This window comes from Carassius auratus, chromosome 32, assembly GCF_003368295.1.
Source record: "Carassius auratus strain Wakin chromosome 32, ASM336829v1, whole genome shotgun sequence".
Taxonomy (NCBI): Eukaryota; Metazoa; Chordata; class Actinopteri; order Cypriniformes; family Cyprinidae; genus Carassius; species Carassius auratus.
In genome coordinates, this window is record NC_039274.1 from 30159916 (window position 1) to 30185831 (window position 25916).

At 36.6% G+C, this 25916-nt stretch overlaps 2 protein-coding genes across 12 annotated transcripts; one reads left to right on the forward strand and one right to left on the reverse strand.

Annotated features, from left to right (window-relative positions):
* LOC113052078 (CD99 antigen-like protein 2) lies at positions 1-16808 on the forward strand. Of its 4 annotated transcripts, XM_026216375.1 has the most exons (12): positions 2-272; positions 3084-3134; positions 5344-5391; positions 5574-5636; positions 6037-6144; positions 7415-7495; positions 8313-8375; positions 9746-9811; positions 9924-9989; positions 10105-10224; positions 10313-10378; positions 13703-16808. In XM_026216375.1, exons 1-12 carry the CDS (start codon positions 212-214, stop codon positions 13762-13764), a joined length of 855 nt encoding a protein of 284 aa, XP_026072160.1. In that variant the 5' UTR covers positions 2-211; the 3' UTR covers positions 13765-16808. The 4 variants fall into 4 exon arrangements, with proteins under 4 accessions (XP_026072161.1, XP_026072160.1, XP_026072163.1 ...); XM_026216376.1 differs by lacking the exon at positions 8313-8375 and having other exon boundaries at positions 1-272; XM_026216377.1 differs by lacking the exon at positions 6037-6144 and having other exon boundaries at positions 5-272.
* On the reverse strand, positions 16809-25679 carry LOC113052077 (myotubularin-related protein 2-like). 8 transcript variants are annotated; one of them, XM_026216367.1, is made up of 17 exons: positions 25329-25679; positions 24612-24714; positions 24210-24233; positions 22732-22797; positions 22211-22286; positions 22029-22123; positions 21806-21913; positions 21283-21384; positions 21089-21172; positions 20833-20982; positions 19996-20184; positions 19531-19716; positions 19168-19374; positions 18792-18884; positions 18513-18626; positions 18246-18422; positions 16809-18136 (listed from the first exon to the last, which is right to left on the reverse strand). In XM_026216367.1, exons 1-17 carry the CDS (start codon positions 25451-25453, stop codon positions 17969-17971), a joined length of 2067 nt encoding a protein of 688 aa, XP_026072152.1. In that variant the 5' UTR covers positions 25454-25679; the 3' UTR covers positions 16809-17968. The 8 variants fall into 8 exon arrangements, with proteins under 8 accessions (XP_026072152.1, XP_026072151.1, XP_026072157.1 ...); XM_026216366.1 differs by having other exon boundaries at positions 22211-22289; XM_026216372.1 differs by lacking the exon at positions 22732-22797 and adding an exon at positions 23152-23175.
* Between the last annotated feature and the right edge of the window lie 237 nt (positions 25680-25916).

Here is a 25916-nt window from a genome sequence, read left to right on the forward strand (position 1 = left end):
AGCCGGTGCTGTAACGTGATCTAACACGCGCCTCAGAAGCCCTTTCTCGCTCATTCGCACTGCAGACTCTCGCGCAAGCTTTTCTGATCTAAGTCAGGAGCTACGACCCTCACATTTACCCTTAGGCCCCAGGAGCAAATCGTCATATATTTATCATCTCTTGCCAATATTTAATATCGCTGTAAACCCGGTGCCATCTCGGACTTTCAACATGTGGAAACAGCTCTCGACATGGACGCTTCTAGCGGTCTTTTCTCTGCTTATAGTGAAAGGTAAGCGTTGCGCCCCTCTTTGTTGAACCCGGTGCCATGCCTGCTTCGTCATTTTCTGTCGGCCCCGTAGGCAAGCATTGATTTAAAGCATTTAAACTTTGACTTTAAGGCAGCCTTCGTTTTTATAAAAAGCACTAGGCGCAGGAATCACACAAATCACCATGTTTGAGTTGCGTTTTAACATCTGTCTGGGTCTAGATCATCTATCTGTCTGGGTCGAGCCAGGGCTACAGCGCCGTGCATGACATGCTGAGACTCAACAAACGATGCTCAGCTAAATACGAAACATTACATTTAGTTTATTGCGTGGTGGGACATTTTAAAGCTGTACCTTAAGCATACTAATGAGGATGAGAAGAATATTACTGTTCTTGCCTTTGAATATCAAAAGTGCATAACTAATATTAATCTTATTATTTTGTTTCCCCTTGAGCAAAGATGTATTTAGGACTAATTTAAGATAATATCGCAATGAATGGATTTGCTTCTTTATTTAAAGACCAATCCCTGGGGTGTCTTTCGATTAGGTTTCGCTTATTCCATGAAGTAACATCGTCATGTATTTTAAAATAAAATTGGATTATTACCTTGCCATGACTTGTAAAATATTACCAATTCATGGTGCATTGCATCTCTTATTTAATAGAGAATGAAATGTTTTATTGACCTTTTCTAACGGAGTAAATCATGTTTTATATCTGGGCTGAAAAATATAAACAAAGCAATACTGTTCATTTCTGCTTGAAATTAAATATATTTACAGAACAAAATAATTTCCACAGTCTCCTCATGGTAGCGCGGTACAGGTATCCAACGTTGGGAGGCGTAGAGTCAGAGCGCATGCGCATACGAAGCCACAATGCGCCCAGGTACAGCAGAGGAGTTTGGAATTTTTTGGAGACTGCGGAAGATGGGAAGATACCATCATTTTATGACAGGGGGTAACAGTCCCCCCTCTGTTGGTGTGAGGCACACACGAATACAATGTCAAAAGATTCCATGCTTGTATGAGCAAAATAGATTTTTTTCTAAAAAAAGACTACTTTGAATACTGTTTATAAGCATAGAGGATGTGGTGCACTGTATAAAAACCCCCTTACCTTACCCACCATTGACATGAATGAGGAATGTCAGCATCTGCAGTTCTGGCTGAGGTAAACTGCCCCTCCCTCTTTTCCTGTCAGACACACCACACAGTTGTATATGTAATAGATACATGTTTACACTCCCTTACCTGAAAACACATTGTATATTTATGAGCATATAGTTTTACCACTGTTTTAGGTGTAAGGCTAATGTTTTGAAAGGTTTGATTTTAATTATTTTTGTCAGTAATCAATCAATACCATGCCATCTGATTTACCAGTGGAAGCCAAAATGAAAACATATTAATTAATGTACTGTATTTAAACTCATAGGTATCTATTGTAAATGGGAAAAACATCAGATAGATTCGCTGCTGTCACATGACGTATTGATCACATAACAGTGTGTCAATGCTGAGCTGGCTTTGGCAGTGCTGCATGAGAGATGACTGTTGCTTTTAGCTTTTAGCTAACCTAATGTGTGCACTAAGACAACCTGTAGCTGAACAAGGGGGAGAAAATGCAGAAGAGGCAGACAGAAAGAGGAATTAGAAAAAGACAGATTCAAAGAGACAGATAAAGAAATATAGAAGTTTAAGACTTAGGGTACCTCACTGGAGTGTTGCACCACATTATCTGTTACCCAGTGCTAAAAATATATGGTAGACAGTCATTGCATAAGACATGGAGACTCAGAGTTGAGTCTGGCTTATTACAGAAGAAACCATTTAGAAATGTACTGCTAAAAATGACACATGGGGCAAGAATCTTTGCAGAAACTTCTTTGTTGTGTAGTACATGAGCACAAAAGATTCTTTGTCCCTTTGTGCTTGAAGAATGCATTGCTAAGCTGTCATTTTCATGTCTTTGTTAAAATCCAGGAATGCAGCGGCCCTACTGTGGAATTTGTATCAAAAAGAGTCTTTAGTAATTAGCATAGATTTTTATTATGATACCGTATACTGCCCATATTGCAGTCAAATCAGAATAAAATTATGCATTTATATTTAAGCAATAGGCCGTGGCCGTGCTATTTTGTGAATAATTCACGACTGAAAGACGTTGTTTGACACAATATGAAGCACTCCTTGAGTAATGTATTACTTTTATAAAAAAGTTTCAACACAATACAAATATTTAAACCAAAACAAAATGTATTGATATGTTTGTATGATTGATTTCAATAAATGTTATCCTTCCACGAAAAAAAAGTTCCTGACAGTGAAAGTAAATGGCAAGCAAAATTTCCTGTATCAAGCCTCATTTTTTGGAGCTCAAATAAAAAAACAGAGAATATGAACTGTTCTCATCAGTCATGTTATTTATTTGTTATCACAGGCTACAGTATATTTTTTACTCACGTATATCCGCTTATATCTCAACATGAGAAAAGATCTGTTTTTTTTCACCCCTCTTTTAGGTAAAAAAATAAATAAATGATTTGCAGCACAGCGCAAATTTGCAAGCATCATTACAATGTAAACTGATGGAATACAGCATCATACCTGATACATAAAACTAATAAATACAGTAATATTCCATCCACACTTCAGAAACTGTGGGCTTCCACACAGATGCACACATAACAATGTATCTCCTGCATGAGAAGGCTTTCTTTGACTGAGTGAAGTGATCATAGCCATGCTTTATTGTGAATAAAACACAGTGGCTGACCAATTAGTGCACAGATATTTTGTGAATGTTTCTTATTTTGTGTGTTTTATAGGAATAAGTCAGGAGCTGGACTTGGCAGATGCAATTGAGAGTAATGAACCAAGTAAGTATGACAATTATGATGATGCATCCATGTTAGCGTGACAGCAGTAGTAGGGATCTGTATAAACAGCATTGCCTTTCACTGTACTAAAATCCTTTTTTTATACAGAAAAAGTTGTGTTTGCAGGAATAATTCTGTAAAAATACAGTGAAATGTAAACATACTTACAAAACAACTACACTGTAAAAAATTTGTGTGATGTAACAGTAAAAGACTGTAAAATGCTACAGTAAAAACCTGTTAACTTTTTAACAATAAGTTTCCATACTATATTCGGTGAATAAATGTAATTGCATTTAATGTAATTTTACAGTAAAATACTGTTTAAAAATAAATTTTTTGGAAGAGAAAAAGAAAGTCACTTTATAATTTACAGTGAAAACCTGTAAATTGACACTCCCAGAATTCCCTGCATGACTCTTCATATATATATATATATATATATATATATATATATATATATATATATATATATATATATATATATATACACTCCCAGAATTCCCTGCATGACTCTTCATATATATATATATATATATATTTTTTTTTTTATATATATATATATGTTTTTTCTTATCAATTGTGTACATTAGGGTTTAATCTTTCATCTAATGTTGTTAAATTAATGTTTATTGCATTGTTTCAGTATCATGTGTCACCATGATGCGGTTTAGTGTTTGTGTGAATGACACTGTGCACCTTCTATATATAAGTATTGCCCTCCTCATCTCATAGAAAAGCTGGTTATGATGAGCTTTGGTTCATTCAAGTTTTAAGATTTTTATTCATCACATACATAATTATATAGAGCATATATAACCAGCAGTGAAATGTGAGTCAGGTCTGCTCCATGGACAGTGCAATTATTAAATAATACAACACAGATGAAAATATAGCTATAACATAAATATAGCTATGAAAGAATGAAAAAAGTAAACAATAAAAATATAAGAATAAAATATAAATGGGGGAAGAAACTCCTCCTGAGTCTCTCGGTTTTGCCATCAGGCTATGGAAGTGCTTACCTGATGGCAGCAAAGTAAAAAGATGGTTACTGGGGTGGATAGAGTTCTTGATGATTTTAACAGCTCTGCCTCCCCAGACAGCAAGCAGTTTCAGGCCAGAACCGGCCCACATCTGGCCCACATGAAATCCATGCGGCCCAGATGTGGTCCGGTTCTGGGCCGAAACTGCTTGCTGTCTGGGTTTGCAGCGTTTGAGGTAGATGTCCTGCAGAGAGGGGAAAGCAGATCCGGAGATGTGCTCAGCTAAGTGCACAACTCTGCAGGGCTTTGTAGTCTTGACTGGAGCTGTTTCCATACCACACTGTGATACACTCAATGTCAATGTGACTTTCTCATCACCACCAGTTTTTGGTGGTTATCAGTGCATTACAGTGGTTCAAAACAGATATTAGTACTTCAATATATTGTTTTATTAACATTATATCTGTTGATGAAATATGGTATTTTATTGTGAATTTAAGTTAAGTCTGTAAAACCTAAAACGGTAGTACCACATTCTTTATGGTGAAGTTCTGGCAACCACAGCTGCCAGTATTTTACTGTAAATTCTAAATGTAATATATATATATATATATATATATATATATATATATATATATATATATATATATATATATATATATATATATTACGTTTAGAATGTTAACTGTAAACTATAAAAGTTTTTTTCACTGCCACAAACTACATGTAACAGTATTTACTGTAAAATGACAAGGTTAGATCTATTACAGTTTTTCACAGTAAGTCATAGTAAGGGAACTTACCAGTAACCAATTAACAGGTTTTAACTTGACCGCTATTGTTTTTTTGACAGCCTATGCTGATGCTTATATCTTGGAAAGCAGGGTGGCTGATAGCTGATATAAAGCCGTTATAATTACTTTTTTAATTATTATTAATATTTAAGAAGTTTGAAATAATTTGTCAATGGATTAAAGAATAAATACTCATACTTTAGATGACAAAGTATTTTTCACAAATAAATAAATATTGAATAAAAATATAATTAAAAAGGAAGTAAACACTATCGGCCTTGGCGATTATATATCGGTCGACCACCAGTTTTTACTGTAGCAGTTTTAGTCTGTTATATTGCATACAATTTTTTTTACAGTGTATTGTCAGATGGATATTATTTTGTGTATTAAGTTTTATTAAGAATTAAGCTTTTTTTTATTCTTCAGCTAAACCACCACCTAAAGTGGACCCAGCAGGTGGTGCAGGAGGACCAGGTGAGAGTAACCATTGTTTGTTGTAATTCATAGCACTGTAATAAGCAGAGCAAATGTTAAGTGAGCCTTTCAAAATTAAATGATGCGATCAGTTATCACCTTATGACTTAAAATAACTATCAAAGGAACTGAATACTTTATTTAAAATAATCTGGAAAAAATGATCTTAATTTGTTCAACAGTGAAACCCATTCATAAACCTGCTAAGCCCACAGTCAAGGAACCAACAAAGCCCAAAGAAACAGGTAAGAGGCACTTAATGTTACCCAGATGCTTGTTTTGCGTGAGATGAGCATAAATCAAATCTCCCTACTAATCTTCTTCAATAACCACTGGACATCTTTGAGTGCTAAAACATATGTTTCTGTTTCTTGTGTTATGATGAGTCAGCAGGATTTAGTTCTTAAATAGAAAGCTCTTAGAGCTCATATATAGTTATCTGTGGTCAAATAATATTGTGTATGGTTTAGGTTGGGGAGTTGCCTATTTAGAGCACTGCAGAATATAAAAACCTCACAATCACAAATACTTAATACTATTCTGTATTTTGGTGCTTACTAATCAGTCTACATCATAGGTTTGAATACCCCGAATGTATGTAAAATGCTTTACAATGCTAACATATTAACTAACCTCCACTAACAGAAGAGACATTCACTGATTCGTTTGACGCCACCATTCGGCCAGACCTGTTGCCCCGAACACCCCCTAGTCTTCTCCGAACCTCTGTTCCCCCTCGGAAAGCCCAGTCTGGTTTGTACCGTGCTGTCAGTTTCCCTGTAGAACCGTTCATCGCGTTTGTCTCCATGTCTGTTTGCATGTAGATATGTGTATTCAAAGCAAATCTAAAAGTGGGATGAAAGGTGATTAGATTTCACTTTTGATTCAGTCTAATAACTAATGCGATCATGGAATGTTTAGCATCATTTTCTATAATGCTCTGAATTATCTTAATCAGACATAACAGAAGGCAAAGTCACTAATGATACGTTTTTAATATAATGCATACCTTTCATACAGTTCACAGCAATTAAAAAAACATGCTTTAGCTTGTACTCAAGTGATGTAAATGATGACAGAATTACGGCAGTTAAAATAAGTCATAGCACAGATTTTCTGATGGATGTCAGCTCGAGTCCTTATCCAGCTTGTCTTATACCCCAATATCACAGCACGTTATGATAACATTGTTTACAGTTGTCTTCATTCTCATCTTGTCTTGTGAGATTGTGTGTGTTCAATCTTGACTTCAGACAATATGAAGCATTTAAAGCTTTGTTTTGTTTCAAACATTTACATCTCATATTACACAGAAACCACTTGTTTTCATTGTCACTTAGCCATATAAAAAAACAAAAAATAAAAACATTGGTACTAGGGCTGGGCGGTATATCGAGTTGGTACACTATATCAGTATATTTTTAAAAAGTGATATGGTAACATTTATTTCGATATATATAGAGTAGTTAGATTTTTTCCTCAGTGCATAACTTTTCACATGTATATTCTCCATCTGTAAATGTTAGAAAGTCATGGAAAATATCAATTTTGCATGCAATTATCTGCTAAAACTTACCAGATTTCAGTATACATTTTACTAAAATATTTGTAGTTGGACAATAAATGTGCTATGTGTACAAATTTTAAACCAAAAAATAAGCTAAGTGTATTTTATGCAATTAAATAGCACCGTTTTTGTTTTTAGATTGTAATGTTACAATTTTAGAATGCAATGTGATTTTAGTCAATTTTTTGCACATAATATATAGCATAGCCTAGATGGTTACTTGCGCCATATTTGTTTTCATTGCCTTTAAACATTTTTCCATTGGACAACATTGGGCCGGATGTAAAAAAGAAAAAGAAAAAGTAAATATATATAAAATCCAAATAAAAAAATGTAGAAAATGTATTGGAGTTCAGCCAAAAATACAGAGATATACTTTTTGCCATATCGCCCTGCCCTAATTGGTACTGTGCATATTTCATTTGTTACACAGTGTGTATTTCTTTTGGCTGATAGATTTTGGGGGCTTGGATCTTGAAGATGCCTTGAACCCTGACAATGACATCAGAGGAAAGGGCAAAGAGTCTGGCAAAGGCGGTAGGTATTTTTCTTTTTATCCACTTTTACCTTTCTCCATATGTCAGTTTTTTCAATCGAGTAGTTCAGTCAGGAATCAGAAAGAGCTTTATTGCCAAGTGTGTTTACACACACAAGGAATTTGTCTTGGTGACAGAAGCTTCTAGTGCAGAAGAACGTCCAGCATACAAGTTCAGCCATACATAGGAATCACACAGTAGAAATTAAACACTAAGAAAAACTGAATTAAATAATGCAATATAATACAGAAGTAGACAAATAGAGAAAAAAACATATATAATTGCTTTACTGAATCTAGAAATATGTTATTATTTACAAGTGTACGGTCAGAAACCTTTAACAGGAATAATGTAAACTTGTGCAGAGCAAAATCTAAAAGCACCTCTGGATAGAACTAGCCTGTTAAACTGAGTTGTAATATGAGAACGGTCTTGGCCAAAATAAGCTGCGTCATCAAAGCAGACTTTGTTCTACTGTACATTCTGAAGAGAAAAGGAAACGGTGAACTGAAATAAAACTATTCTCCAAAAGGGGATATGAATGCACAAAGATGGTGCCGAGAATTAAGATGAAGGGCCCTCTGTTTCCTATAGAATTACATATAGTGTGCAGCATCAGTATCCATTTTGTTAATTTTCTGTAAAAGCCTGTGTACACTTGATGGTCATCAAAAGCATAGCCAAAGGTATCACATTTAAAAAAGTCAATAAATATTGCCCTTTCAGTCTATCACTGGGAAACTTATGCTACTATGTTGCTAGTCAGTGTTGATTAATCCAAGCTAGCTACGTTTGATGGCATTTCCTGTCCCTGCTAGATAAAGACCTCGGAGGAGGGGGCCGTGATGACGGCAAACCCAATAGCAGAGGTGGAACTGGTGGTAAGGAATAGAGTAACGGCTTGGGAAACCTCTTCTACCACCCTCTTCCTCTCTTTATCTTCTTGCCTGGAAAAATCTCCCTTTGTACTTACAAAATGAAGCTGATCTCACCATTATTTAAATCTAATCATGTCTGATTTCAGGTCAAGGCTTTTGAGAACTGAAGCATTAACCTAGTGATCACCATGTTTTCTGATCTCTTGCATCTTAACTTTGCATGGATTTTGGTTTAATCAGTCAGATTGCTAGTTTCATTGCTTCCCCTAAATTGTATGGAGCAGTAGGGCTGGGTATTGATACAGATTACATGATTTGATTTTGATTGACAACCTCTCAAATGAATAACATTCAATTCTGATCTCAATTTAACTCCATATTTGTTCACATAGAACTATTTAATGTCTATGGCAATATTTAGAATATTTGAAATCTATAAGTACATTTCAGTTTTTCTTAAGGAAAAAAATGTAATGCTAAACTTATAAACTAATGCTGTGAAATATACAGGGAACACTTTAACTGGTACTTTGCTATTATATTTAACAACAAAGATTAAATTCAATTGCTATTTATTTTTAGATATAATAATCGATACTCAAAAAATAAATTACAAATAAAACAATCGTCATCTGTTCTCATTCGCTTAAAAAAAAACAATTAAAACCAAGAGATGCTTCTGCTTACTAATTTTTGTTATCGATATAATCATCATTAAAATAGTGGTTTTGTCATGAAAACGTTTTTCAAAAACAGATTTATTCAAATATCCATTGCATAATTGTAACATTAGTAATGGGTTAAGTAAAATATAATGAATATTAATATAGTGCATTTATCAAAATGAGTTACTTCTTGCTAAATAACAAACTATGGACATTAAATGGCTTTCCAGAGTCTTGAAACTGTGATTGAACGATTGCATTATACATTTCAGTAAGTTTTACTGTCTTTACCATATCTCAAGATGTCAATTCATGATTATTTTGTGCTGTAATTTGTAGTAAAGTGGAAGAGATTATCTGTTCGCTCGTGCTTCTTATTTGTGTTGAGCTGTAAGTCGAGAGTGTTAAAAGAACACATTGTATCTTCGTCCATCTCTAGAAAAATACTGGTAATAATAGGATTTACGTTAATTAATTTGAAACCAGATGTACATTATATTCAACTTTTTTTGCGGAAATAAACAAAGAAAAAGTTTTTCATCTTGAGAATCAATATTAAATGGAAAGATTTTTTGACCCAGCCCTAGTCGGCAGCTCAGCTTTCTGTTTCCTGCAGTGTTGGTGTGCTGGGCTTTTCCTCTTTTGGGGTCACAAAAAAAGTAAAAAAAAAAGTACTTTTCACGCTAATGGTCTTTTCCAAATTCTCAGGTTTCTCAGACCTAGACCTTGAGGATGTGGGCAATGATAACTCCTACAAACCCGACAAAGGCAAAGGTGACAAACGGAAACTGCCTGAAAGATCATCACATCATGTGACATGTAAAATAAAATAAACAAGAATTGGCAAAACGTAGGAATGTGATTTGAAGTGTTCATATTTCCACAGGTGGAAGTGGTGGAAGTAGTAGCGGACAGAGTGGCAGAGATTCGGATTCTGCTGATGACAACTACGGTGTGATTGTGTTAAGTTGCAGCCTATTTAGGGCTATTAAAAGAACATTCTGTAGAGCATTTGCTAATTTGGTCCAGGTATATCTTTAAATAGTGGCCTATGTGTTCATTCATAGACACCATGGCTGAGACTGGAACCATCGCTGGTATTGTGAGCGCTATTGGTATGGCTCTGGTCGGTGCAGTGGGCAGTTACATCTCCTACCAGAAGAAGAAGTTGTGCTTCAGCATACAGCGTAAAGACAAACACATTTTCTTTGTAAGTGTACCACGTGGCTTGTGTTTTTCAGTTCATTCATTACCATGTGCTTTATCTCTCCACAGAGAGTCTAAATGCAGATATGGTGAAAGCAGATGCCCCAGATGCTGTAGTTGCACAGGAGCCACAAGGTATTGACACCGTTTATGCTGAAGATATGAGGCAAATGTCTATTTGAGTTTATTTGTCAGCAAAATCTGCAAGCCCTTTGTATCCCTGCTCACAGATAGTCTGATCGAACCCAAAGCATTATGGGTGTTTTCTTACCTTTTTTAATTCAGTCCTGAAGTTGAGATCTGTTTATATTCATATATATATATATATATATATATATATATATATATATATATATATGAATATGGGTGCGACGCGCCCGTTTTTTCCAGGTGCGTCCGCACCGCATCGAATTAAAAACATCTCAACTTTTCAGAGAGCCGCAAGCGCACCGCGGGTCATGTGACAAGAACTAACCAATCAGCTTCATCCTTTCCCGTAACAACATTGAAAACTCAGCCAAGATGAAGGAACGGCTGTTCATAACTGTATATGGATTGCCTTTTTGAAATAAATTTAGTAGCAGAGCTACTGCGAGCGATTTTTAGTGCTGCAAATCCATTTATCCTTTGCTGAAATTTCCGCTTCTTCATGGAGAGAGCAGGTCGTGGTTGCTTAGCAAAGGCAGACACCTCAGGAGCGCTTCTGCCCGAGCGCTTTGGAAAGAAGGAGAAAGCGGCGCGCCTAGCGTTTTCCACATGTTTTTAGGCGCGATATGTGAACGGCCCCTAATGCAGTTTCTTATTATTATGAAAGTCCATTGCTCTCTGGCTCTGAATACAAATACAGACAAATCATGGGTCACAGGAGGGGCTGCTCCTGATCAAATTATTTAGGTTAAGCATCAAACCACTTTAACAGAAAAGAATGCAACAAGCTCGTAATCATGACTTTATAGGTTGGAAATAGGAAGTTTCCGATATCAAGTGAAGACAACAAAGAGCACTCTTGCTCAACACAGTGGAGTGAATCATTTTGTTAACTTTGTGATTTATTATTTTGAGTCGTATGGGATGCGGTAACACAGCCCTCACACAATATATTGCTTTACACATCTATAGCTTTTTGTACATCCAACCATGCAGCACTCATCAGAAGATCTGCACTCCAGCGTGTTTAGCGCTCACACTAACTGATCTATTTTGTATATACAGTAACTGTTCTGTGCTCTTGCCCACCTCTTCCATCCATGCCAGGGACTGCTGCCTGTTATAATGTTATGATCCAGGCAATGGACTCTGAATATAACTTTTTTTCTATAACAAATGACAAAATATTTTCTATAAAAATGTCCTGGCTGTGATAAATAGCTTGTTTTATATTTAATTTAATTAAAGTAATGTTATAAGTTAAGATTTAGGCTACAATAAATATTTTAAACTGCTATTATGTACAAGGAACACTGCTGTAAAAAGCACATTATTTGTTTAAAGTGTTTCCAAACCAAATGTTATTACACATTTGTTCATATAGCAGTACGCCTACATTTAAATGGAAAAAGTGCACAATACACTTCTTTTGAATGCATTATTAGTTCTGTCCATAACAATGAGATTAACTTCGATTAATCGCACACGATAATGCGATTAATCACGATTAAAAAAAATGTAATTATTGCCCAGCACTAATATATATATATACAGTCTTGTTCAAAATAATAGCAGTACAATGTGACTAACCAGAATAATCAAGGTTTTTAGTATATTTTTTATTGCTACGTGGCAAACAAGTTACCAGTAGGTTCAGTAGATTGTCAGAAAACAAATGAGACCCAGCATTCATGATATGCACGCTCTTAAGGCTGTGCAATTGGGCAATTAGTTGAAAGGGGTGTGTTCAAAAAAATAGCAGTGTCTACCTTTGACTGTACAAACTCAAAACTATTTTGTACAAACATTTTTTTTACTGGGATTTAGCAATCCTGTGAATCACTAAACTAATATTTAGTTGTATGACCACAGTTTTTTAAAACTGCTTGACATCTGTGTGGCATGGAGTCAACCAACTTGTGGCACCTCTCAGCTGTTATTCCACTCCATGATTCTTTAACAACATTCCACAATTCATTCACATTTCTTGGTTTTGCTTCAGAAACAGCATTTTTGATATCACCCCACAAGTTCTCAATTGGATTAAGGTCTGGAGATTGGGCTGGCCACTCCATAACATTAATTTTGTTGGTTTGGAACCAAGACTTTGCCCGTGTTTTTTGGGTCATTGTCTTGTTGAAACAACCATTTCAAGGGCATGTCCTCTTCAGCATAGGGCAACATGACCTCTTCAAGTATTTTAACATATGCAAACTGATCCATGATCCCTGGTATGCGATAAATAGGCCCAACACCATAGTAGGAGAAACATGCCCATATCATGATGCTTGCACCTCCATGCTTCACTGTCTTCACTGTGTACTGTGGCTTGAATTCAGAGTTTGGGGGTCGTCTCACAAACTGCCTGTGGCCCTTGGACCCAAAAAGAACAATTTTACTCTCATCAGTCCACAAAATGTTCCTCCATTTCTCTTCAGGCCAGTTGATGTGTTCTTTGGCAAATTGTAACCTCTTCTGCACATGCCTTTTTTTTAACAGAGGGACTTTGCGGGGGATTCTTGAAAATAGATTAGCTTCACACAGACGTCTTCTAACTGTCACAGTACTTACAGGTAACTCCAGACTGTCTTTGATCATCCTGGAGGTGATCATTGGCTGAGCCTTTGCCATTCTGGTTATTCTTCTATCCATTTTGATGGTTGTCTTCCGTTTTCTTCCACGTCTCTCTGGTTTTGCTCTCCATTTTAAGGCATTGGAGATCATTTTAGCTGAACAGCCTATAATTTTTTGCACCTCTTTATAGGTTTTCCCCTCTCTAATCAACTTTTTAATCAAAGTACGCTGTTCTTCTGAACAATGTCTTGAACGACCCATTTTCCTCAGCTTTCAAATGCATGTTCAACAAGTGTTGGCTTCATCCTTAAATAGGGGCCACCTGATTCACACCTGTTTCTTCACAAAATTGATGACCTCAGTGATTGAATGCCACACTGCTATTTTTTTGAACACACCCCTTTCAACTAATTCAACTAATTGCCCAATTGCACAGCCTTAAGAGCATGCATATCATGAATGCTGGGTCTCATTTGTTTTCTGAGAATCTACTGAACCTACTGGTAACTTGTTTGCCACGTAGCAATAAAAAAATATACGAAAAACCTTGATTATTCTGGTTAGTCACATTGTACTGCTATTATTTTGAACAAGACTGTATATATATATATATATATATATATATATATATATATATATATATATATATATATATATTTATATATACATACATACACACACACACACACATACTTGATAGAATGATTAATAATTGCATTATTTTCCTTCCTACTGCAGTTCAGCAAACTCTTCTCCAGCCTCCCAACGCTGAGCCACCAACAGAGGAAAATGCAGTGTAATCTGAAATGCATCATCCAAACCGAAGTGGACGCAGTTCTAAATCGTTGTTGTCTCATTTGAATGCCACTGTATTTCCTGGCACATTTGCACCACAGCTCCCTTTTTGAAGTACCAATGCGACTGTTTAAATAAACCTTAAACATAGTGTAATATTTTTCCTTAAATTCAATATGAACTGTTCACATGCAACAATGTACTAAGCCTGTTTGCAATAATACTGCTATGAATTGAACACCTAATAATGAATTTTAGAACAATCTGCTGAGAACCAAGAAATCTCACTTGGGTCTGTTTATAGAGGCCCATACAAAGAGACCCACACATACCGTGCTACAGTCTTTTAGCTTGTCAGTTTAGCTCATCATTCCTAATGAACACATTAATGAACAGTGATACAAGTGATTAATCCAAGGTTTACAAAAACATCTGATTGGATAATTGTAGAAATATGCTTTTAAAAGGTTAAGACTGTTTTCCTTATGTTTTCACAGCAAGACAGGCTTAAGAGAGCCATTGTTGTGGAATCCGCAATTGAAAAAAAGATGAAGGTTTTTTTGTTGTTGTTTTAATGTGATCTGTATATATTTGCCTTGCTTTCACAGAGCAATGTGAAAAGATTGTTATACATATATGCAGATTTTGTGTTTTAGCTAACATTTTACTAGAGTGTAAAAAAAAAAAAGAAAAAGAAAAAAAAGGCAAACAACTGAGGTCAAAACCTAACCAACAGCTGCTTCCTTCTAATTTGCTTTTAAAAAATGAAACAATGACTAAAATTGGTATAACTGTGAAGATGTGATGTGTGTTGATGAAGAAGCCGTGTTGACCGCTTTTGTGTGTGTTAGTTGGATGTCAGTGGTTACAATTCCTTCTTTTGAGGAATAGTTTGATTCGGCGTGATCAGATTGAGTATACATTAACGTGAAGTAACTCGTGGCTGGAAGTAACCGAAGTTATGTTTTCATGTTAGCGCGATACTTAAGCAGTGTAGTAACTCTTCGTAACGCTAATTCTGATCCATTGCCTTTTGTGGGTTTTAAGGGATTAATGTGCTTGTATATTGCATACCGTTTCCAAGTTTGTACTCAAACTGTGTATCAGTGTATCTCTATTTACACTTGTAGCAGTAAATGTACATAAATGTTTGTGCCCCCAACTCTTTTTGGATTACGGGGAGTAGTTTTTTGCCCTAGCTTAGTGTTTTTATCCTTTGTAGCATGTTTCAGCTTTAGCTTTCACACTTTTTAGTGACCTGTTACACCCTCGCTAGTTTTGCTATTGCCTTAATGAGTCCCTAGCTGCTTTCCAGCTTTGCTAGTTTTCCCACTTCTTTAGCCAAGCCTCAGGCGTTGGTGCCACAGAACTTGTCTAGACCCTTCATTTCCACGGATGTGGAAGGTCACCATCTAGAAGTAGAGTTAGCAAAACCGGGTTAAATAGCAGCTCAGTCCTTAACCATCCTGTCCCCCACTTGAGATGCTCCAGATTTTCCTGTAGCTGTTGTTTTTCACTGTGAATTCAGGTGCACCTTTGTTTCCCCATAACTCAAGCCCTTGCCAATGGTGCTTTCCTTCCCAATGCCTTACCACGCTAACATTAGGGAAGACACACTAGTTTACTAGCACAGCACTAACAGTCACGACCGTTAGAAGGGCTGCCTCACTTGAATGTCTACAAACTAGATGTACTAGGTTATGTACGTTGTTTCAGTATAAAGGTGTGGTCACATTCACCGAAATTTGTGGGCAAAAATGTCTGCCGTCACGCAGATATTTTTCAAAGCACACAGCTTTCTGTTAATTTGTGTGGCAAACTTGATTTGCGAATTCTGCATTCGGAAATCTTTTGCCCTCATGCAAAATTCCTGATCACATGGATTCTTATTGAAATTTCGACCACTGAACACTCTCACCTTAACACTCTGTTGCAGTTTGAACTGGTCTGAGATATTGTTAACTCACATGCCCAAGATAAAGGAAAGTCTTGCGAATGGTAATGATGTCAGACATATCGGCTCGGAATGTTGCTGTACTTTCCTTTAAAGACGCGTCCTACCAAGGCTTTTGTACAGTATCTATGGTGAAAACTAACAAAGAGAATGTTAGCTGAATGTAACTTTTTACTGCTTTGGCTACCAGAACAATGTAGCTTTTTTTTTTTTTTTTTTTTTGGTGCTACACTTTTAAGAAATGAAGAACACCAAAGATGAAATGTGATGGCTTTGCCTTTTTGCATGTTCTTTGACTTTGGTGTGAGTCTAGTGATCCAGTGGAATGAATTTGAAACAACTGAGTGAAAGATACAACCGTTTTGGTTAAGGCAAATGTGCAAAATTCAAAAGTGTCTTGAACATTTTAGACAAAATCATCGCCCGTTTCTGATGAACTGCTTCCAGATTTGTTGCTTGGACGCATCATGTGTCTGTTAAAACCTCGCTTATTCCTTCAGTTGGCCATCTACATTTCTGGGCACTAGTAGTTTGTATGGTGGACGTTGCATTTGTAAGGATCTCTGGGCTCTCTCTGGTGTCGTTTGGCCAGTATAGTTGCAATTTTGTCAAAACAAGGGTGTACGTGCTGAACTGTACAGATATGCATGTTTTGGATTCGAGCTGTAGATATGAAAGGGTTTTCTTGTGTACTGGGTTTATTTATGAACTTGAGAAATGTGTTTTTGGGATGATAGTTTCTGAAGTGTCTTGATTTGCACTGCCAGTTTAGTTCTTGCATCATGATACTGCCACAGATTAGACTAATGCTGTAGGTTTATCAGTCATTGAATGAATTCAAATCCAGCTTTGACGTAAACCAAAAAAACTGTCATTCAGGATTAAACCTCAGTTTATATCCTGCTCACTCAAATACAGACGGTAATGAAAACAATTAATTAGACAGGTATCAACTGGCAGTCCTCTTCTAGACATTTATATATTCAAATGTACTCAAATTTCACTCTGTATCTCACTGGTTATACTTGGTGGTAAAAAACAACACACAAAAAAAATCGGCATACAGAAACCCAATAATAAACAATTTATCTTGTCTTTGATTTCTTCCCGTTTATTTTTCTTCAAGTCTGGTTATAAGTTTCTGGAGTCAATTTGTATTTTTTAACAGAAGTAAAAAAATGTGCATGTACAAAGGATAACCAGGGTCGCACTAATACAAAAATATACTAATAAAAAGGAAAAACAAATACACAATATATTCTTACATGATTTTTTTAAGGTGCATTATAATTATTACACGTAATTGTTATTTTTTTTTGTATATTATATGGCATCCCTTGTTCAAATGATCTGAACTGTTGGCCATTTGTAAAGTCAAAACACCCATGATTACAATTAAATAGTAACAACATAAACATGGGAGCGATTCACAGATAACTTTTCTTTGCACTTGTGTAATCAAACATGAGTTGATATATATGTATGGTCCGTACTTACCTTGTGTAAACATAGATTTCAGTAGTAATTATTATCAAAGTAGTAATAGGGTGTGCACATTAAAACCTAATTCCACTTTCATACTAACAAGTGAAACAGAAAAACAAAGACAAATACAGTATCTGCTTCCAAAATGGCAGTATAGCAACAGCAACATTCAAATCCCCATTCCTTGTATATAAAAATGTATCTAGCAAAATCTCATTTCAATAGGTAAAACCTGAACACAAGATACTATATGAACACAAATTCACAGGTAGGGGAATGAGATGTTCACGTAAGATTTTATAAATAAGTAAAAAGTGATGTGAAATATTAAACTGGTACTGGCACAAAGGCAGGCAACGCTGAGGCAGTGAAGATAAACTACAGAAAATGTCACAGAAATACTGTGATTAAAAGATGCTCATATCATTTTGACTACAAATAAATTATTCAAACTTGTGTCAATAATTACAATTCAAGTTAAATGAAAGTTAAAATACTGTTTTTCATAACCTCGATCAAAATCAAAAGCTTTCCTGGTTATCTGATCCGAAGGAAGTCTATCGGAGCACTTCCAAACAACCAAAATGAACCTGAATTGTGTTGGAGACTGTCCTCTTTTTGTGCTGGGCCTCCATATAATCTGCCCGAGGCATTATCCAGAGAGAAACGAACAATAGATTTAGACTTCACACTGTCTTTACTGTAACCTACAGATTCCTTCTATACTTCCTGATAATGATGAATTCCCTAATGTGAGTACTGCATGTGCATTACACAGAGGTGTGTAGAGGTATACCACCATGTGATGGAGAATATGCATGCTCTGATGAAGAGGAGATCGAGCGTGATGAAGATGCTTCTTTCTGTAACTCCTCCACCTTCCTCTGTAGCTCTGCACGCAGATACAGCAGCTCCTTCAGGTTCTGATGTACAGGCACCTGACAAAGAGTGAATACACAAACCACATTTCAGTTCCTCAGAGAGCGGTTTCTTAATAGTTCACGTGCGTTGTTTAAGCTTTGCTAATGTGTTGAGAACATTTCGCACCTGTGGTCTCATGCGGGGGTTCCAGCGTACATAGTATCCAACCCAGAGCTCCAAATGTCTGAGACTGGCCAGAGGGTACAGAACATGGTTTTCAGAGTTAACATAGAAGGGGTTGGTGAAGTCCTCTGGCTGGCTATTTATGTATGACCACAAAGACACCGTTTTATGGTTCACTTCCTAAAAACAAAGAGAAGGATTTGAAAATGTCAGCATTGGTCTATCAAATCTTCTACTACTGAATCCCAGGGTTGACACAGAGGTACATGCCTTTTCCACTCGCTCTTGGTCGCTGTTGTAAAGGAATGTCCCAAACAGGCAGCTGTAGAGGTGATCCAGGATGGTGATGAGGAAGAGCTCATTAAACTCAAAGGCAGCGGGAAACTGAGAACACATTATAAAAGACATTCATAGCGAGTTCCAAAACATCAGTATCCATTTAACGAGAATTTACGACACCAACGTAACATCTTAAACAACATTTCATTCGAAATCTACATTTTACTACAAATGAAAATGTTCGTGCTTAGCAAAAACGGTGCAGCTCACCTGTCTCATCATTTGCCAAACACAGTCTATGAACTGCACAAATAGAGGCGAGCGCTCGGAGTTTGCATGATTTTCATCTCCATGACCAACACGCTATGATAAAAAAAAAAAAAATATATATATATTTTTTTTTTTAAGAAATGAATACTTCCGTTCAGCAAGGACACATTAAAATCGTTCAAATGACAATCAGTGCATTTATAATTTTACAAAATATTTCATAATGATCAAATAGATCCTCTTCTTTTGAACTTTCAAAGAATCCCAAAACAAAATATTAATCGGTAAAACTATTTCCAACATTGATAACACTCAATAACATGCCAGTCAGTTTTCTACCCCATATAGAGTCCCTTTCACACTCAGCTTCCCTCACCGCAGCAAACTTGTGTCCGAAGCTGATCCATTCCTTCTCCAGCAGCACCTGGAAGCCCCTGAGAGTCCTGTAGTAGGAGTCCAGCATTAGCATGACCAGAGAGGTGAGCTGAGCTGTGCGGTCCCAGCCGTCACTGCAGTGCACCACCACAGAGCTCTTACTCGACTCAACCTTATCTGCAATCTTCACCGCACCGGCAAGCAAGAGCTAGGAAGAGAGAGAATCAACTCCTTTAAACTGGGTGCACACTGGATGCCATGATTCGACCATCTGAGACAAATCTTGGTAAAAAGGTGAGTAGGAGAACAAAAATGTCCACTTTTAATTCATATTGTAGGAATAAAGATTAGAGCTGGTGCTTACTCGTATGTACTCCAACCAGTGTGTGGCATCTATGGAGGAATGCCAGTGGGGTTCGTCGATGGTAGGGTAGACCACCTCCTTCAGCTTACGCAGAGACTCTCTCATGACATGAATGCTTGGGATCTCAAGGAAATTCAGCTCCATGTTGGGGTAGAAATTCTCATTTTCATAACCTCCATCCTTAGCCTGAGGCGTGAAACAGCAGGAAATAGTTAGAGAAGATTCTTGGCTTCCATTTGTATCTCCTGAAAGGCTCTTCAGATATACATTTGCACAGATGGCTACTCAATAATTCAAAACTACATTTGCACGAAACAACATGAGCATGTGTGCATTATGTGTGAGAGAGGCATAGAAATCTCTTCCCTACATTTTCCCTCAAAAATACTTAGCAGCATGGTATTTTTACTCTGCTGCATTGATGAACTGAACTGAGAAAACATCAGTGAAGGAAATCGCTATTACCTTGTGATTGTGAGCCACAATGCTCTGTCGAGCGTCAAAAATGGTGAGTTTATGGGACTGTGCATTGGCATCCATGATGGTCTGGAGGTAATGCTCATCCTCCTTACACCGGCGGTCTGTCGGGCCCACCATGGGCTGACTACAGCGAACTATAGTGGCCTGAGTTTCTGGGTGGATCCATGAGAGGACCTCAAAGAAATAAAAGAGGTTGTGATTAGTGGTTTTGTTCTTCATTCTGATCACTTCAATAATAACTGGGAAAATTTCACTGGTACTAGTTTAGAACAGTATTGGAAATGAATCAGGGCTCAGGGAAAAATGCCACCAAAAGTGAAAAAAAGCCCCACATATCATCATAGAGCCTATGTAGACACTGCAGTGAGAGTTTCTATTTATTTTAATTATAACATTTTAAAATAGAAGTTATTCTTAAGATGGTGAAGCTGACTTGTCAGCAGTCATCAGTACTCAAGTCTTCAGTATCACACTCTCATATGCTGATTTTGTGCTAAGTAATATTTTTGTGGAAATTGTGATCCAATTGGTTTCAGGATTATTTTGATGAATAGTTCAAGAGAGTAGCATTTATTTTGAGTTAGAAATGCCTTTACCGTTTTTAAATGTCATGAAGTATTCTTTTTTTTTTTTTTTTTTTTAAACAAAACCTCTTTCGAACAATAGTTTGTCTGTATTCACTTTCTCTGAGGACTCTGTTGCTGAATGTGTAACTACTGTGAAATGCTGACAACCCTAGACTGCAATGTGTAAAATCAAATATTGGGTGGAAAAAAGATGATTTTGTAAGGTAGTGTTGCACGGACACACACACTCACTTACTGGTATACGGTGTTTCACTCTGAAAGAGGCCACACGTTTGATCTCATCCTCTTTAATACTGGCTGGGGTGACGAGCAGAGCAGGGTAAGTGTCACACACTTCATAATTACTGTTGATCTTACTGATGGTCCAGCTCTCATTAGGCAAACCCTGCAGACAGTGTGGAGAAAGAAAAGAAGAGAAACGAGAACTAAGTTAAAGAAAGAAATCAGTCTGACAAGTCTATTGTTTTCCAGTGATGGGCGACACATCTCACCATTCTTTTATACTCTGCCACTGGATCATAAACCTTCCATCCATCCTCTGGAAACTGCTCTTTGTATTGGAAAGCGAATAAAGACTGCAAAAGAAAAAGGAAAAAATGGATTGTGGGGGCATGAACCAACTGCACTTGAGTAATTACTGGCAGATCCATTGGCCAATCACTGCTCTGAACAGGCCATGTCTTACCAGCTCATTGGACAGCGGGAAGGCATACTTGGTCAACACCTCCAAAATCTCCTGGTTACTCTGTTCTTCCTTTTTATAAGCAAACCTAGGACTCCTCATGTCCTATTGAGACAAATCACAAATCACTGACATGGACGAATTTAGATATATTTTCCTTTAATAAGATTCAAATTTCATCCTTCAGACAACAATTTGAAACATATTCTTTAATTCATTATGTTCCCTAAAAATACTGATGTAAATATGGATTTGCTTTATTTACCTTGTGTTTTGGTGTATGATGTTAATAACATGACTATACTACGAATTATCATCATTCAATATACTGTATACATTTTAAAATCAAATAAATATTTTGAATAAATATTTTTGTACTTTACCACTGAAACGTTTGGAGTCAGTAAGATTTGACAATTTTACAACCCCTGTAGACCGACCCTGTGTTTACACTGAGCTCTGTTGGTGTGGGTGGATGTTTCCTATGAACGAGACTAACATGTGGGTGGAAGGTGGTGCATCTGACCTTACAGACGATCTCCATGCCACTAGTATTCTCCCCAAGACTCTGTACACTGAACGTCTCCAGCCTGCTGATGGCACCCAGGTTCACATCCAATATGAAAGGAGCATCCTGCGGAGACGGATGGAATAAGACACTAACTTTAACATTTAATTTCATCATATAATACAATATCAAGGCACTATGTTGATCTTGACACAGACAATGTTTTTTTTTTTCTTCGTACCCGTTCTAGACTGACAAAGTAGAGTTTGTAGTCTGTGACTGTGAGTGTGCCGGTCACAGCTCCAGTGAAAGGACAGATATACATCACATCTTTAACTGCAGGGACAGAAGATCACAAATATAACTCAACACAATGATACAAGCTAACAGGAAACCAGTGTCACCACGAATGCTCCGACATACCAGTGGTTTTGATCGTCTCTCCGGGGACCAGTGGGACTTCATCCATGGGCGCCTGCCTTCGAACATCCTTGAAAATCTGCTACAGGGTAAAAAGACAAAACCTCTCAAAGTCCACACAGCAGTTACTTTATTCTGCTTACATCTTGTTCATACACTACTGTTCAAAAGTTTGGGGTGGGTACGATTTTTTTGAATGATTTTGTAAGTAGTCTCTTATGCTCACCAAGGCTTCATTTATCTCTTTATTTGAAATAGTAAAGACACTTGCATTGTTATAAAAACTGTCATCAATTTAACGCATCCTTGTTGAATAAATGTATACAATTTTTCAAAAGAAAACTATTTTACTGTCCTCAAACTTTTGAAAAGTAGTGTGATTTCTCATAATAATACAGCTGCTATCATAAAGTCTGGGCTGATGTAAAGGCTTGACAGTAGTAAAATAACTGAGTCAGTGGAAACAGAGGTGAGACAGAGGAAAGATAGACTAAGCAAGTAGTGTTGAAGCGAGAGAAACTTGCCGTAGTGTGAGACGGCAGTTCATAGTCACTGTCAAAGTGACAAACATCTTCACCAGAGTCCTGAGACTGAGCATCGGACGCAGAAGAATACAGATAATGTGATAGAAAGAAAGAAAGAAAGAAAGAAAGAAAGAAAGAAAGTGTTTGTTAAAAGGTTCCTGTGGTTTAAATGTTTGTTTTGGAAAGAGAAAGAGACAGAGAATACAACAAAGATGATAGTTGCTCTTTGAGGTTGATAGGTCGTATCCTCACACAGAGACAGGAAGTGTGATTTAAGAGGGAAGAGAAAAATAAACATACAGCTGCTCAGCCATTACTACTTCATTAGCAGATCTGAGCTAATGGCAACTTAATAATTCTAATGTGTGTGTTTGATGCTTCTGATGCGCTTCAATACAGATTCTTGATCTTTAGCCTTACCTTCAAGTTTGGCCTCTTGGAAACCTGGAGATCACGCATAGACATCAGACAAAAATGAGTTACAAACACACACACACACACTTTCATGTAAGTGTAGGCACAAAGGCACGCAGACTTAACACACATTAGACTGAATCTTGTCAAGAAAAATGTAAAGAAATTTCCAAGTCATATTTTACCCCAAAATCAGAAGAATATTATTTCACTTTACAAAGGAAAAAAACTATGCCTATTTTTTAGGATATTTAATATTATCTACTACCTACCATCTAAAATCTCATTCTCATTTATTTAATGTGTTAATAATTATTTAGTATTACAAAGCTGATATTATACACACACACCAGTGTGTGTGTATAATATATGTATATATATATATATATTAAATTGGGTCAATAAGTTGTTCAAAACATCTTTAACAATTTTTTTTATATAATTTAATATAATTGAATTATATTATAATTATAATAATTCTTTTATTCACCAAGAATGCATTAAATTGACTAAAAGTGTTTAAATCGTTACACAAAAATAAAAAATCCTATATCAAATAAATGGTGTTCCCCTGAACTTTCCTTTTTTTCACTTTTTTTAATAAAGAATCCTGAAAATAAGAAGCAAAATATTAAGCATGTAACGTATTTAAAAATGTATAATAATCTTTCATTTCATTTCTGTAAAAACAGATATACATTGGACAAGAAGTCTGAAAATACAGCAGACAGCAACATTTTGTATCTTAAAAACAGGCTTCATTTTTATGCAAATTAGTTGACCTTTTTTCATTTTGAATGTGATAAAATATGACAAGAAATTTCTTCATCAGATTCATCCTTTAACACCCCGCTAAAGCAGAAAGAAGGGCGTATGAACAGAAGACACACACAACAAAAAGACAGTGTGCAACAAAAACATACTGAACACACACAAAGAAAGCAGACAAAGTGTGCAAAGACAGTAGTTATATTTGTAGTGTTACATATCATTTCTAATTTACAGCTCAAAGCATTGGTCCTTTTGAAGCAAACTGACAAACACCCCACTTCCATCCCCCTTACCCTGAAATCTATCTTCTTCCCAACCTGTCAATCAAAACACAAAATCATAATGGCTCACTATGAGACAAAAACAAACAAACAACAACAAAAATAAACTTAATATTTGCCCACATTAATTTTGAATACCATGTTTCCATGAGTAAATATAACAAAGGTATGATAATAAAATATAATCTTACTCAAATCAGTATTTCACTTGCATGTGTTTATTGTTTGGTAAGCAACAGAGTAATATGTTGGGATCATGTAGAGTCAGTTAGACATTACCACAAAACAAACCCGCTCATGGGTCCTCATCACCCCTCTAGGGTTATTTAGTGATATCACCAATGGCTGTACATGATCACTTGCTTATAATATATACAATACAAGTCTGACTCGGAGTGAAAAACATCCTCTAACCTTGCATTCACGGGTTATGGCTTCTGGAGGGACACCGCCAGAGATCTGGCTGGAGATAGTGGCCGCTATCAGCTGTTTACACCACTCCACATGAGATCCAGGACTGTGTGACAAAATGAAAACACAAAACACTCAAGTGAGTCTTTCAGTCAATGCATCTGACATTAGCTGTTATTATGTGAAACTACAAGCTCCATTCTGGCACAGTTTAGATGCAACTATTAATGTGCAGTGCTGACATCCTGTGGTCTGTGGACTAAATATGACAAATGGCGATCTGAGGTCACACAGACTGAGCTTTCGTTGCTGAAAAATGCAACAAAATATATTGAACTTCTTGCATTTGGCTTCAAACATGCTTTCATGTCTCATCGTTTCAGTTAATGTTATCACTTCTTCGTCACATCAGTAATAGGCTAACGTTAAGTTACCTTAAAATGGTGATGGAAGGATGCGTGCTGATAGTTTCGGATGGATAGAAACATTGAATTAGAAATAGTTTTTATATCAGTATTATCTGAGCAGAAACACACTAATGTACAGTACACATCAGGGTAAATATCATAACAATAGACAATATATATAGGACGCGTTTTATCTCTCCATCACAAAAAAGGCCTGTCTGAATCGCGCGCGTGCACACCATAGGTGGCTTATTTATATACTAAAAAATACATATATAATTGTATATTTCAGCATACAAACAAGTCTTGTAACCTGTCTGGTGAATCCACGCTGTCCCGTCGTGGTGGAGGGAGGACTCCTCCGAGGTTTCGCGGTTTGCGCGGGACAGGCGGCAGCACCGGTGTCTCTGAACCCGACGAATACTGCTGTTTCTCCATTTCCCACCTTTCCGTGCTCCTTCGTGTAAGATGTGAATGTCTTTTCGCTTCCTCTTGTGTGCTTAGGAAGTCATCTGTATGGGGCTGTTCGTGTGCAGCAGTCTGTGGTCGCCTCTCTGCTTCCTGTTCTGCTGCCGCCGCTGACAGATAAACTAGCGTTTCTTTTTATTCATGTCAAGGAAGCAGCGATGACCAAACCCCCTCCACCCCCGCCATATTTAGATCGTTAACAGACCATGCGAATGTATAGAACAATTTATGGTTAAACAAACATTTGGAATACTTTAAATAACATAAAGATTCGGAACACTTAATATTTTTTAAAATAAATGCTGTTCTTCTGAAAAGCCAGCTATATTCAACAATTAATAATTTAAACAGATGAATCACAGATTCCACAAAATACTGTTTTCACCATTATTAATACTGATTAAAAAAAATATGTAGAGCTTCAAATCAGCAT